At 45.1% G+C, this 15,695-nt stretch overlaps 1 protein-coding gene across 2 annotated transcripts in view; it reads left to right on the top strand.

Moving 5' to 3' along the window:
- The window catches only part of DPP6 (dipeptidyl peptidase like 6), a gene marked incomplete at its 3' end in the record, with an annotated part of 523,189 nt that overhangs the window by 83,816 nt on the left and 423,678 nt on the right, over positions 1 to 15,695 (top strand). The window contains exon 1 of one of the 2 annotated variants that reach the window (XM_081996366.1): positions 1,499 to 4,374. The exons of the other annotated variant lie outside the window; for it this stretch is intronic. Coding sequence (XP_081852492.1) covers positions 4,174 to 4,374 — 201 coding nt within the window. The 5' untranslated portion in view covers positions 1,499 to 4,173. Of the gene's footprint in view, positions 1 to 1,498; positions 4,375 to 15,695 lie in introns of those variants that run through there. 2 annotated transcript variants of the gene reach the window in all.

Here is a 15,695-nt window from a genome sequence, read left to right as displayed (position 1 = left end):
AAATATCCAAGAGAAGCATTGCTGGATTGTTTCTTTGCCAGTGTCATTTTGAGAATGCAAAAAAGAAATCTTTTATGTATAGTTTTAAAGGCAGTAGGGCTTGGGCTTGACCTGCTTTTGATAGTGTTACATTAATAGTGATGAAATGTGGGGATGCTGTTTATTTACACAACACGGAAAAACCAAGTGTCATTTTTATCTGTAAGTCTTAAAAATGTCAGTAATACATAATTACTTTGCCGCTGCAGGGAAAATATCTTAAGCTAACACACTTTATTTTGATGGAAATGTCACTACTTAGGAATCAAACCTCCTTGCAAAACTTTGGATACTGAATTAAATATACAACTAAGAGAAGCTTGAGAATGCTGTTTGTTTTGAAATGCCTTTATTTTTGTCTTGGGATCTGTTTGCAGGATTTAGAGAAATGTTCTTTCTTATATGTAAGATGTTTGTTTAATGACAAGAATCTTAATGTTTGCACTTCAGAAATATTTTACCTCTTTAAAAGGTTTTCATAATGCAAGTTGCTTTCTTCTCCTCAAATCTTGCCATAGGCTGAAAAGGTCTTTCACTGTAATGAAGCCCCAGTTACGGATATGGTGTTTGTTTGTTTATTGCCATTTTACAATCATGTCTCAATGATTCCTGTGTTTCTTTTTTTGTCTCCATCCTGTTTTCCATGCCTTGTTGGTGTGCACACTGTATGACAGTATCTGGTCATATAATCGGGACATTGCGGAGGACTTGGGCTCCAAGGCATGCACAGGTGAACAGCAAATTAACCATGGAATTGTAGATGGAGAGTAAAGGACTTCCAGCACTGAGCTGTGACTCGGGAGCGCTGGGTTGTGTCCCTCCCTGAGAGGTGGGCAGGACTACCATAACACATGCTTGTAGGGGACAAGCTACAACCTGAAATAATTTGTGCACAGGCAGACTGAAATGCTCTCCAGGAGTCCCTAATGAAATCATCTGGGTCCCCTATGACTCAGAAAAATCCTTCTGCTTTTGATAATGGCATCGACAGACTGGTTCTGGTGACTCTTCTTGCAGGAGGTTATTTAAGATATTTCTGCCTCCAGCTGCCTGCTCAGCCCTTGTACGCTAGGTCACTCTCGGTGTAGCAGGGCTACAGAAATGCGTCTTGCAGTTCCCAACTGGTGCAAATTTGTCTTCCTTCACCCACCGCAAAGCATGACACAACTTTGCTTCTGCTGTCCCTGGTCTGTCATGGAGTAGCGAGCTGGAATCAGGAAGACCTTTAAATAGCTGTAATTATTTATTTCAGGGCAAATGAATCACAGCCCAAAGCTGCATGATCAGGATTTTTGGTAGATGAGGACCATTTGGCTGGTTGTTTTTCCCTGAGCTTTGAAAGTATTTGACATTGCAATTTTGTGTTCCCTTAATAAAATTTTTCCATGTGTTGTGTACACACATACATGCATAATATGTGCATGCATGACTGGATGAACTTGATTATGTGAAATCTTGGTTCTTAAGAATTAAAAGCACAAAATCAATGTATTTGGAACTGAATTGGTCCTTAGTGGCTCTTTCAGTTTTGAACTGAGCTGTGAGGCAGAATGCTTTTTTTCTGTACTTTCTTTGAGACTTTTTAATTCAGACGTTTAATCTTTGGTGTTTTTTCTGCATGATCGTTTTGTCTTGCCTTTTTGTGGCATTCTTTGATTATTCCTTTGTGTCCTAGTTTTCCTTAGAAGTTAAAAATATATTATTTCTTTTAATTTGACTCTCTTGTTCCTTTATTTTTTTCAGTGCTAGCTGTCACCAGTTCCAAATAGTCATAAAGTCACTGTTAATGCAGTTCAAGATGGAATCTGGCTGAGCTAACTGTCCATATTTTTGGTAGTGTGTAGTCAATATGTGTCCGAAACATAACTTACGAGGAGTCCAAGTGGCTTCTGGAAGGTTACCTCTGTTACGACGTGTGTCGCTATGGCTTAGAAGCTACACTTTTGCTTCAGAGCGCTGTGTGCTCATCTCGTTTTTTAATTAAATGTCAGGATCTCAGTTGTGAAGATCAAAATGATTCCTTCTTTCAAGTTCTGTCAGGAAGGAGGCAGAGCGTTTGTTTTTGTTTTCTCTCTTGATGAGATAAGGTTCCCTTTTCATCTAAATGTTAAGACTTTTCATCTCTGACTTTGAAGACACAAATAAAAAAGCAGCAGATGAAACTATTTGGATGTAAAGAGATTTTTGATCTGGCAGTTGTTGAAATCATAGAGGGGGGTTAGTTGCACTTTAGAATATTTTATGTGTGTTCTACTGAGGTGTGTTGTGTTTTTTTTTTTTAAGACTGATGAAACTACGTATATCAAATATGGTATTTTCTTAACAGCTAAAACGGTAAGTAAGAACGGTGTTTAGAAACATCCCAGCCCATCGAATCCACTTGCTAAAGTGCAATCAAGTTGCTGAGCTCTTCAGCAGCAAGCCTCTCGATGGGAACGGGCAACCTCGGCTTTATGCTTTGCGCGTTTCCCCGGAGCGGCCGCCCCGTAATCCCGGTATCTCTGGCCAGATAGAGGTCAAAGGGGAGGAGAGGAGGGGACGGCAACTCTGCCTTTCAACCTAAACATCTGTTGCTATGGAAACCCCGGAGCCTGATGCCGGAGCAAGACGCACTGTCGCCCTCCGTCCCGCTGCGGCCGTGCGGGGAGCGGCTGGGCCCCGCCGCCGGCGCCCGCCCGAGCAGGTGCCGGTTGTCTCCTCCGGGCGCGTTCCTTTCCCCTCCGGGCCGCGCTGCTCCGAGCCGAAGGAGCGTGGCCCGGCGGGGACCGCGGCGGCGGACGGTCCCCGGGCGCGCTGCCGGCCCGGGCCCGGGTCCGGGTGCAGACCCGACCCCGGCCCAACCCGGCCCGGCCGCCCCCGGGACCGCGCTTGTTTATCCGCGGCCGCGGGTGCCGAGAGCCGCTTTGGGCGGATTTCCACCGAGGGGCGCTGAAGCACGTTTTAATGCAGCAAAAAAAAAAAAAAAAGAATTAATACAAAAATAGTAAGAGACACGATTTACTGGATTCTTTTAAAAAGCGACAACAACCACCCCTTCCAAACACCCGTGGCATCCCTTTCTCCCTCCTCTCCCCGGCCGTGGGCAGACGGGGGACGGAGGAGGACGGGGTGGAGGGGACGGTCAGCGGGCGCTTGCCCGCTCGCCGCGGCAGAGACCCCCGCACACCGCCCCTGGAGCGGGGCAGCGGCGGCGGCGGGGCTCGGCCGTCTCTCCCCTCGCCCCTTACCCGGGCACAGCGGCTTCACGGCCCGCCTCCCTCCTCCCCGCCTCGTCTTTCCTCTCCCCACCTCGCTTGCTCTCTCGCGGCTGGCGATCAGGTGTCTCTTGCTTTTTTTTTTTTTAAGTTGTTTCCCCGGGAAAAAAAAAAAGAATTAAAAAAAATTAGGAAGACTAAAAAGAAGCTGCCGAAAAGGAGATAATTGTAGAAGAGCCCTCCCTCCCCAGAGGAGCAACGTGCTTTGAATGAAGGCTTCCCAGCCTCTTCCACTCCGTCTCACACACTCTGTCACAGCCTCTCGCTGGTGCACACTGTCGGTATGCGACCTCGGAGGCGACGGCTCCGCCGCCTCTGCCTGGGGAGCCGCTGACAGCCGGCGACTGAGCCAGCCCCCCTGCCATATTATTATCCCCCCCCCCCCGCTTTTGCGAACACACACGCACACCCCCAAAGCACATTTAATGCTGATCCACTCAGGCGCCATTATCGGGGGTACGTCTTCGTGGAGTGTTTTGGTTCTTTTTTTTTTTTCTTCCTTTTTTTTTTTGTTTTTTTTTTTCCTTCCCAACACTGGATGGTGCAGCATTCCCGGGGCCTGTGTTCTTACGACTCGATTGCGTTTTATTATTTATTTATCTATCTTCTCTCCTCTTCCCTCCCGTCACTCCCCCCCCCCCCGCTCTCTCGACCCCCCCCCCCCCACCTCCCGCCGCTTCTCTCTGGGTGCCGGTGCAGAGGACCGGGGAGCCGGAGCCCTCGCTCTCCCGTCCGCTGATGTGGGACTGAGCCTCGCCCGCGTGTAGCATGCTGTAGCCAAAAAAGAAGAGAAGAGGGGGAGAAAAAAAAAAAAAAGAGAGAGAGAGGGAGAAGCGTCTCTCTTTCCCTCCCTCCCCCTCGTTTCCCGCGGATTGACTTCATGGCTTCGCTCTACCAGCGGTTCAGCGGGAAGATCAACACCTCCCGCTCGTTCCCCGTCCCCCCCGAGGCGAGTCACCTCCTGGGCGCCCAGAGCAGCGAGGAGGACGGCGCTGCCGGCAAGACCTCGCGTCCATTGCAACAGGAAAGCAGCCGGCCCCGCTTCCAGTACCAGCCGCGAAGTGACTGCGAGGAGGAGGATGTAAGCGCCGGTGTCGTTCGCCTTGGGTTGGGTTTTGGGTGTCCCCCTCCTCCGCTCTCCCGGTCCTGCCGGGGGTCTGCCTGCCCCTCTAGGCTGGCGGCGGTTTCTCGCGGTTTGTCCGCTCTTCCCAGCGGGTCTTTGCGCTCTTCTTCTGCCCCCGAAATGCCGGGGATGGTGCGGGACGGAGCCCGCACGGAGCCGAGCCCAGCCGGGGCTCGCCCGCCTCCGCGCTGCCTCCGCACCTCTCCCCGTTACCCGGCTCCTTGCGCGGCTCTCCGCTGCCGCGGAGCGGGGTGGGGGGCGCGGGGTCAGCACGTTTGGAAACCGCAAGAGCAAGCTCCGGTCGTCTCCCTCCAAGTGAGGCGACAAAGCTCCCCCCCCCCTTTTTTTTTTTTTTAGTTATTACTCCGTGATTTACCCTTTAACACTCCCCCGGCCCAGAAGTCTTCACCTCGTCCCTCCCTCCTTGCTTTCCCGTCAGCCTCCCCCCTACCTGGCAGCGGGGAAACTTTTTAACCCCTGAGCAGCCGTTTTGGGGGACTCTCTCTCATCCCTCCCCGCCGCCCACGGGCGAGCCGCCGCGGGGAAGGCGCAAACTTCATCCGCGCACCCTCCGCTCCCGCGCTGCGGCGAGAGCAGCGACTTCAAAGGCTGCATCTGCGTATCGCCTTAGTAACGCGTGGCTCAGCCAGGCCGCCGGCTCGCTGCTGAGCCTGAGGGAGTTAAACTAGCTTAACTCGATCGCTCCTAGTTCTTTCCGGGGGAAAAGAGGGGGTTTAGAAAGCGGGGATACGAAGGAGGGCCGGCGTGGCTCCCCATCGCTGGTGTCGCCTGTGTGGGCGCGGGATTTGAGGTGTTTTGCCTCTGTGGAAGCACACACAAGGGGAAGCAAATGGCTGCAGTTGGGAATAATGTTTGTGTCGGTTAAAAATACTTCTTGCCCGGGTGGGACGCGTTAGCTTTGCAGCAGGGTTCAGCTCTGGCCCTGGGAGCCTTCCCAGGAAAGGCACCGCTTCCAGCCGAGAGAGCAGGTCTGCCTCGCTCTGAGGAGAGAGCTGTGTTCGCAGGGAAACTTCCGCGGGTTGTCTTTTAATTCCCTGTCCCTTTTCCTCTCGCTTCGTCAAAACTTTCGCGGTCGGTAGAGCAAGTCCACCTTTGCCAGCGACGAGGCAAATGGGCCTGAAGCTCCCCGAGGTGATGGCCACGCCGACAGCCCCCGGGGCCAGGGCGACAGGACCCTGAATGAACCCTTCCCTGCAACCCGCTGACCGGCAACGATCTTGGCGCTGCTGCTCCTTGGCCCTGGCCAACTGCGGGAGGGGACCCGTTCCCGTGCCCGGACGCCCGCACCCACCAGTGACCCTTCCCCGGCGTGGCTGGGCTCTAGGTGTCGCTGCGACCCAGCGGAGTGCCGCCGCCGGGGCTGCGCTCAGGCACATTTTCCTCATTATTTGACTTTTGTAATTTTGCTTTCCTGGATTTGGAGACAGCAGATGTCTGGAGCCGCGTCTCTGATCACCAGAAGCGCTGAGCCGGGAAGCAAAGGACGCAGTTTAGCATGTGCGAGTGATTTGTGCTGAAAGGCTCCAAAATAATATTAAGAGTAATATTAAACTACTAAAAGGAGAATTTGAGGGGGTTTTTTCTTTTTTTTTTTCTTTTCTCCCCTCAGGGAGGGTGGAGTGTTTGGGTGGAGGGCACTGTTGTGCAGTGCCAGCTGTAGAAGGAAAAGTGCCTGCCTAGATGTCTTCTGCAATGAAGTACAAAAAGCACGTCCAGAAACAGGGATTTGGGGTGACTCATAAACGCACGTAGGCACCTCGTGTGAATGATGTTTAAAGGGGTCAACGTGTCTGAGAAAGTTCAGTGGACCGGGTCGGACAGTGCAAAGGTGCTTCCGTGCAACAGAGACTGGGCAGACTGGGCTGGGGGTCTCCAGTGGAGGGTCGTTCAGGTCGGAAGGATGAAGTCGTGGCGAAACCAGTGGCCATGGCCTTTAAAGCGTGTGTTGCGGGAAGAAGGGGCCCTGCCCGCGGGGGGGTGGAGGCAGAGGGCAGCACGGGCAAGGGCGGGAGCAGTGGAGCTGTCCGCCGTGCTGAACCCGCGTGTCCCGGGCGGGAGGAGCTGTCCGCCGTACCGAACACTCCTGTCCCGGGCGGGAGGAGCTGTCCGCCGTACTGAACCCCACCCCGGGACCGGCGCCAAGGCGAGCTGGCGGCGGCCTCTTGCCCTTGGGCCTGATGAAATTTCTCTCCCGGCCCCGGTGGCAGCAGGCAGGCTCGCCCAGGATGAGCGAATGCAGCCCGGGTGTGAAATCCACGAGGGAAAGGGAAAAGCAAGGCATGCAGCAGGCAAGGACTGTGGGAGAAGTGCAAGGAGGGCCGTCTGTTTGTGCAGGGTGCCAGGAGCATGTGCTGTTGCTTATCAAGTGGAAGAGCTTAATGAGATGGTGTTGGAAACTCCTTTCTGAGGTGATTAGACTTTTGATTCCTGTTTTACACAAATACTACAATAGGACATTCATGTTGTTTTTCATCCTTCAACATTGATCTAGTAGGAAAAGCCAGAGCTTAAAAATATAGAAACAAAGTTTTTTTGCCTGGCCAGACTTGGAAATACCAAAACAAACCTGAGAATGAGACTGTTCTGTTCCTAACTTTGTCATCTGATTAACAATCAGGAGAGAACTGAGGTTTTTTTATAGGTTACAGATGATGACTTCTGTATTGAAATATGTGTGCTGCATTCAGTACTATATTTTTAAGCACCTGTACAGACCTCAGTGTGGTACAAAACAGAGGGAAAGACAGGATCTTGCCTTTGAAGGTCACGGTATTGTTAGTAAGCATTTTGTCCACTGGAAGTACTACTGGTGGAAAAATACTAGACAGAATCTATGAAGCTGAAGAGGAAGCAGTAACCTTCCAATAAACAAAATCTAAACCAAAGGCAATTGTGGCTTAATATGATAACTGCTCACTTCACTTTACAGCCACTATTGAAACAGACTTGAGAACATTGTTTTCGTAAACATGAAAGTATAGCAAAGCAGAAGTCACAGCATTCTTTAGTATTTTGACAAGTTTTTACAATGTTTCAAATCATGGTAGGTATATGAGAAAATATATGTAGTAGACCTAACTTGTGAACAAAACCTGAGTTTCATGTTAATTATTAGCCTGATGAGACAATCATGTTATTTAGGGGAGGAGTAATGAGGAAACTAGGTCCTGTATAAATGACCCTGTAAAACCACTTCCCAATTGGCTTTGTGGCAGTATTGATACTGAAGTTAATTATTGCAACAGCTGTAAACAAAATCCTGATGACATTTTTGCTTTATTATAGGATACTGTTTCACAACATTCATTTAGATATGAAGAAATGCCTGTGAAGACTCTTAGTAAAATCTAGTGTGGTGATACAGGAGATGATGAAGAATTTTAGTAACATAATTCTCCTTTTTAGACTGATGAAGTTAATACTTTCCGTATTGCATTGTGGAAGGGATTTTCTCCTGGATGTTGACTTGAGAACTTTTTCCCATAAAAAAGAGCTTTTTCATTTTTTCCAAGCTTTTTCTTCTTTTGGCATCACAGTGATTAATGGGTTTAATTTTTGCAGGCAACTGCCAGGAGGTGCTGAGTAAGATGTATCATGCTGATTGTGTATAGCCCTGCTCCTTTTAATTACTGGGATGATAACAATGCATTAATCAGGTGCATAACAAATTCAGCACTTTTCTGTAAGGCAAAATATTGATCTATTTTATAAGGCCCTGACTGTAAAATGATGGTCACAGAGGTTCTTTTTAAATTAAATTCTGTATGATAAGTTGTGTGTTAAAATTATTGAACCCTCCACCAAAACATGATAAAACTTTTCTACATAAAGAGCCATACGCTGCATTCTTACAGGATCATTACGTAGACAAAACTCGTATTGGCTTTAGTAGGAGACTTAACCATATAAAACCAGCCAGACTCAAAGTACAAAAGCTTTCATTACTATGAATATTCTTTGCTTAAAACTACATTTGGCCATATATTATACTTCACTAGTTTTGCTGTTGATTATTCAGACTGATTTACATTTTGAGAAGTTTTTCATTCAGACATAAATAGCGATAATTTTGAAATGCTTCAATAAAACTGTGTTTCCTGCTTGAATAAATTAAGGATTAAGTAAATCAAATATCATTTGTTAATAGAATGAGTCTGAGAAAGTGAGAATCAAAGCCATTAGTGTAAAAAAAATGTAATTTGGTATGTCAGACTTGCTGTTGCATGTAATTGAAAGTGTTAATTTTCAGTTCATTATTTGTCTAATGGGAAGAGGTATTGCCTCCTAGAAATATGTGTCAAGGACTGTTTCAGAAAGGTTGAGGCCTGAGCTGCAGGCAACAGGCATTTCAGAAGTGGTGTGGTCTTTTTGCAAAGAGATGAGTGATTTGGTTTTATAGAAGGGTTTGTAGGACTGCAGGATTCATAACATTACTGTAAGATACAGTAATTTGAATTGTAACCAGAACTCTATCTACAGATCTGAACTGCTGTGTTTATTGACAGAAACTACTGTTTAAGTCTGTAAGAGTACCTTCTTCTGCCTCTTCTTGGTGAGTTCTTGGATGTTGAACTCAGTTATCCTACAGCTATTAAGATGTAGAGGGCTGGGACTAGTTCTTTCAATGGAAATAGTTAGGCCCTACTGATATTCTGTAAGCTCACCTTTTGAAATTAATAAAAATTACAGTTTACTTCCTTCAAAAGAAATAGCTATAAACCTCATAAAAAATAGTGAGTTTTATTTACATGGAAGCCCATCATGCATTTTGTGATTACTGAATAATGGACACTCTGATCTGGAGGTGATATGTTTTTTATACTTTGTTTTATAGTTAAATTTAGAATTAAACCACATTGTGATTTTTGCTGTCAGTTTAAAATCAGCCTATGTTTCTGCAGTCTTTACTAGCCATGGTGATGATGCATGCACTAAAAAAAATCTTCCAGAGAGAATGTATTTTTAAGTACTCAGGAATAACTGTGCGAAGAGGCTGAATCATCTCTCTAATAGTAGTGAACTGTGCAATAAGTTGGGATACCTTATGTAGAGTACTCTGCTCACGTTATTTCTCTTGAGCCTTGAGTAACTTCACTTGAGCTGGTAGCTCAAGTGCGGAAAGAATGTACTGAGCCCAGGGTCAGAACACCTTGTGTTCTTTTCCAACAGGCTTTCAAAGGCATAGGGGGTGGAAGAAAAAAAATCTATGAATATGTGCTGCTCTCCATTCCTCTGTATGTTTTTGTTTCAGAAAAGGCCACAAAGATGACAGTTCTTAGGGTGTCCATCACAGCTTTGAAAATGCCATTTGGGAGTCAGGAGAAAAATATCCCTTGAAATAAAAACCTTTACATTAATTTGGGCTAATATATTTATGCTTGTGATGGTCCAGCAAAATCTCCCATTAAAGTTCATTAACTGCAAGTTGATTTTACTGGTATTTTTGCCTGATGTGCTGGACGATTACGTTGCCGTGATGTACGTGCATTTTCGTCCTGTGACCAAGGGGTGGCAGCGTGTCTTGATGACCAGTGTTCTGATAGAGCGCTTGGCATTTCATTGCTTTTATAGTAAAGCACCAACTAACCTTTTGTTTACATATTTACACCTACACCTGAGGGTTAGTTTCAATTCCACATTGCTTTCTCTAGGTTTGATTGACTTGATGACAGTTTTGTAACTCTTTTTTCACCATCAGGGAGAAATATTTGTTTTCAAAGCTGATCAAAAACTGGTTCAACAACATTTTAAAATCATCCCATATTCAAGCATGGGGGAAGGAGGGGATTAACAAATTTTTCTTCTAAGGGAATGTTTTTCTCTTTTCTCCCAAAGGAAAACAAAAACCAGCCTTTCTCCAAAAGCCTCTTGCACTCATACTGGGTTATGATACAGTGTAAATTTTCAAAAGTACACACAGATAACTTAGGTTTGTAAATTCAGTGTTATTTGAAAAGTGATTTGTGTTCAAATCCAAAAATATGTATTGGAATCTAATTCCTAGTTAGGTGCATAAATACTCCTTTTGGATCAAGTCCTTACTCACTTATGCACCTTTGAAAATGTTACCTCTATTCATTGAATTGCTGGTGTTTGTATTTATGTGGTTGATAAGGATGAGATTCAGTGTGGGTGAGCTAACTGGGTTAAAACATATTTTGAGCCTGTGCATTAGACTATATGAAGAGATCTAGTGTGCCATCTTTACTGACAACACATAACTAAAAATGAGAGTAAGACGTGGGCATTGGGCACATGCATGTTTTGCAGCACACAACAGTGCAGGAAGGAACAGAGGGAGAGTGTAGTGATACAGTCCAGTAAGGTGTTTTGAAGGATGAGTGGGCTGTAGTTTTTGTGTAGTGGAAACATGAGCCCTTCACAACTTTTCCATCTGTAGAGTGTTTGGGAACCTTTGTTTCCCACATTCAAACTGAGTTTCAGTTATTTCTCAGCTTTTAAGCACTTTAGTTTAGAGATATTTCATACTTTGTTCTGCTAAAATAGCACTTGAAAGTCTTACCAAAGATTACAGCAAAGATTAATGCAGGTTTTAAGCCTTGGGGAACTTTTAATGTGGAGCCAGGGAGAGAGGAAGAGAGGGGTCTGCTACTCATCCACACTGCAAGCAGGAAGTTTAAGCAAAGCTAATGGAGTGTGTGAGGTAATGTGAAAAAAGGCCAATACTGTGAATCTCTGCTGATGAAATCTTACCAGATTTCCACTGAGCATATTTTTAATTGCTTATCACTTGCGTAGTGTAAATTATTTTCCTCTAAACAAGGTACTTGTTAGTAGAGCTCTGCTATTACATAGATTCTTCCACCACTTGCTATCTCTGTGCCTTTTAAAATTGCATTTAACATTATTATCTTCACTTTGCAGATGGAAAATTGGAGGCTGAGTTGATGCATTGTCTCGTAGACAGCATATCTTGGCTCTGTGGCAGTGACAGTTTGCTGTGGCTCATCCCCGTGAGCTATTGCAATTTCTGGTCCTGGGTTGCAGGGGCTTTAAGACTAAAAATTATTCCAGCTATCACCAAGGAGATTCTTACAGGTGTAAAACTAATTGTGAAGTCCAGCACATTTAAGTCTTTGCTGTATCTATCACTCATTAGTCACAGCTTTCATGTGACATTTCAAATGTCTGATGTTTTTCTGTAGATGTTTGAGGGTTTGGAGCTTGCTTTGGGAGAAGGGAGATTTAAAGCATCCAAAAGGAAGGATAGAAGTATCTTAATACTTTCATTATATAAATTTGGGGGGGGGGCGTTGGTTGTGGGTTTTTTTTCTTTTTCCCTTCAGTATTTGTCAATAGCATCTGTTCCAGCATTTAAAGTAGATTTCACTTTTGAGGCAGACCTCAAAAGCAAATGCAGATTTCTCCCCAGGCTTACTATCTTGGACGTGCAGAGATACATGAAATGGAAAAGCTACAGTGGGAAATGCCTGGTAACCTCAGCTGTAGTTATACCACAATCATTAATTTTAAAGTGTTTATGGCAAAAGTATGCATGTGTTCCTCATTTTCCATTAAAATGAGCTCCAGCGCTCTATAAGAGAAAGTAGCTGTGGTATTTTGGTCAGAGATGAAATGAAACTCATGGAGACTGAGCAATTATGGATGTTACTGCAGTCTCCAAGCTGTAGATCTGAATACACTTGGTGAACGGAGCCAGCAGCAGGTTTACACAAGATCCTTGTGCCTGCTGCTTTCCTCCCTTTCTGGCAGAGGCAGGGAGAGAATAACATCCAGTGTCTAGGCAGCAGCAGGAGACCTGTTACTGCCTGTTGGCCCTTCTCAAGGCTATAAGCAGGGGTTTGCAGAGCCCAGTCATGTAGAATTTGTGTCTGTGAAGATGAACTCAAGTGTCCTGCAGTGCCTTGTGCTAAGGTGGACTAAAAAAGGACTTCTACCTAAAAGGCCAGCCTGTGGCAGAAGAAAAAGTATGAACTGCTGGCAGTAGTAAAACAGACATTCATGCTTGTGCCAGGGTCATAGAAAAGGAATCTGATGGCAGCTGCTGCTGCTGCTGCTGGCAGGTAGGGTATGGGAGGTGGCTGTGGGGTGGATGGCCCTTCCTATGCACTCCCAAGACCTCCCAGTACCTTAAGAACAATAGAGGCTGCAAGCACAGCTCAGCTCTTCCTCTCTCTGTTTCCCCAGCCCTGCTTCAGCCCTTCATCCTCATGGGAGAAAAACTCAGTGTTTTATTTGCACTGCTGGGAAGCCATGAGTCAGTTGTCCCTCCCTATCTAACAGGTGGCTGCTGGCAACCTTATCTCTCTCTGCCCTGGCGCCTAAAGATGGGTCTTCCAGCAAAAACCTCAGATGGCTCCTCTCCAGCCGCTTCACAGCGACCTGCCCTCTGGCATTGCAAAATGCAAGTTTCAGCTGCTGCCTGTCTCCCCTGCTCACTTCTCAGGACAGGCGGGTTGGGTTATCTTGTATTCCGGAGGAACACGAGGAGCCTTGGGCAGGGGGGAAAGAGGATGTTGGGATCTGCTTTAAATAGTGCTTGACCTCTTGCATAAGAGACTGCTTGTCCCAAGATAAGTTTATTGCATACACAGCTCTGAGATTTGCACAGATTGCTCATGGGATTATGTTTCATGTGACTGTAGAATCCTATCTTTATTTGTTTGTCATTTATTGCTAAATCCCTCATGTTTCTGGGTAATCTATATCAAATATGGTTTGGTTTTGCTTTTGCTTTGCCTATTTCCTTTAGGCACCAGAAAAGAAAGGTAATATTTAAAAGACCAAACATCTATCACTTTGTTGATAGGGAAGCTGTAGAAGTCGACGACAAGGTTGCCATAGAGACATAAATGGTTTATAGTGAACCAAAGATTTCCACTTTTACTAGTCTTCTTGCTAGGCATACTGAATGTAAGCACTTTATTGGTACAGTTCCTCTGTCTGTTCTATATTAACCTTTTTTTAAATTATTTTTTAATTTGGGCATTTGTAATCCCAGATACAAGAGGAAGCACCTGGAGAAAACACTAAAGGTATTATAGTGCTTCACAATGGTGTCTCTAATAAAGTGGGTGCTGTTGAAGCAGCTGCTTCGTTCTGTTGTGAACTGCAGCACAAACAACGCTTGTCAAAACACGTACAGTGATTCACTGCAAACAAGAGTAATTAATAAAGACTGACATAGCCAAGGTTTAGGATCACAGTAACCTGATCTATTGTACTTGCCTTGTTTATACGTCCTGTGTTTGAGTTCTGTGTGCTTGGGAGAGGCTTCTTCAAGGAGTAGGTAGTTCTCGCTGATTTCTGGGCACATTTCTATACCTTCTGTGTGAGGTGGCATGGATCTGTAGTAGAGCGCTGGAATGACCATTAGGCAAGTCTTGCCGTTCCTGGGTCTGCCACCGACCTGCTGCACAACCTTCAGCTAGTTATTTATCCCTGTGGGGCAGGACCTGCATCTGTTGGATACCATAAAGGAATCAAGGCCATGACTTCATTTGTGGCTTCAGTGTGGTGCTGCAGAATTAAATAATTTCTGCTTTTGGCCTAAAGCTTTGGGCTAAAGAGTACCTGTAGAAACATGAGATTATTAATAATTAGCAGTGTGGTCATTAATTCTGACAGTGGCAACATTTGTGGCAGCATTGCTAATAACCAAAACAGACCTGATTGTGCTTGTTTATGGTGGGCTAAAGGTCTCTCTCATTACAATGTTTCACAAGCGGTGCCAGGAGCTTATAATCACTATAATGCACATTTTTCTTTTAGCTAAGAAAAGCTAATAAGCATCTGTAGTTTTGAAAATGTCAGATTGAGCCAAAGTGCATGCAATTAGATAAGGATAATGTAGCAGATAATAAGAAGATACATGATGCCGGATGAGCAGTTATCAGACTGTTGTGCTTTGGCTGCTAAAGTGCTATGTGTCATATAAAGGAAAGTAGTTGTTGGTTGAGGGAAAACATGCCACAAGTTGTCAGAGATGGAAACGTGAGCTAATGTGGTAAAGTGTCAGGGTTAGTCCTGGGGGAGTATAAACATGCATGTCAGGCTCTTGATAGATGGAAGGGTTGTGCGGGTTAAAAGTCATGTACTTGGGAAGGTGGGAAAGGCCACTGAGAAAAAAAAAAGAAGCAGCAAATGTGGAAAGGAAGATGGGCAGAATGGAGACATTTGTGATTGCTGTCTTGAAGGTTTCTTTTTTTCCTGCTTTCAAAGACTCTGTCTTGTGTGTGTGATGTCTGGGCCATTCTGGCTGCTTTACTGTGTTAAAATTTTTCTGAGACAACATCTTTGCCCAAAAGGAGATAGAGCCATGATGCATTGATTAAGAGGCTGGATGTGAATTTTCAAGCAGTGTCCTCAGTTTAATTTGCCACTGGGGAAAAGAATGAGGCAGACTCCAAAAGCAAGAGAAAACAGCAAGAGGAAAAACCAGACAACGGAGGGAAAGAAGAAAGAGGAAAGCTGTGATGCACAGAACTGGATGCCAGCTCTGACACTGGAAGCCAAAGAATTTTGCTTCCCAAATATTTTTGCTATAGGGCAAAAATATTTCTTGTGGCTGAGATAGAATACTCCACATTTGCCCTTTCCTCTTACTTAGCCTGGGCAGGAACTAGCTCTGGGCAGGGCAGGTTCTCCCTAATCTGGGAGAAGACTTTTGTCTCATATTTTTTCCTGCAATATCTTTCCCACCCTTACCCACCTCTGTTGAAGTATTCTGATGTCTCCAGAGGGGAGAGGTTGGAAGCCATTTCTCCCATATTTTGGTTCTATGATAACTATTCTATGGTAAATGTTTTTTTCTCTTTAGAATGTACCCACCAAGTATTTCGTATTTTTATAAAATACCTGATAGAAAAGCTGGTTGTGTATAATTCTCATTCTCTCCTCTTCTGTATTTATTTGTCCTTATGAAGTTATTCTATAAATACTTCATTAGTGATCAATTATGTAATGTTACAACTGCAACTTCAAAAAAAATCTGTATTATCCTTATGAAATGTTTGCATTGCAGATAACAGAATCAAGGTATATTTTGACACTTACAAAACATTATCCCTTTCCATTTCAATTCTACATCAGAATATGTCCCTTTTTGGTGTAACTTTGGCTTAGATTAGCAGTGTTAGTATTACAGAGTTGTACAGAAACATGTGTTTGAGATGTGTTTGGAGGGGTCTCAAAGAGAATCTCCTTATATCCTCAGGCCTTCACTTACAGATGGGAGCTGAGTTTCCCATGCTATCACCATCCAGCGCAGTCTGCAT

Source organism: Phaethon aethereus (genome assembly GCF_964289735.1).
Source record: "Phaethon aethereus genome assembly, chromosome: 2".
In the NCBI taxonomy this organism is placed as follows: Eukaryota; Metazoa; Chordata; class Aves; order Phaethontiformes; family Phaethontidae; genus Phaethon; species Phaethon aethereus.
This window is presented reverse-complemented; position numbering and strand designations above follow the sequence as displayed.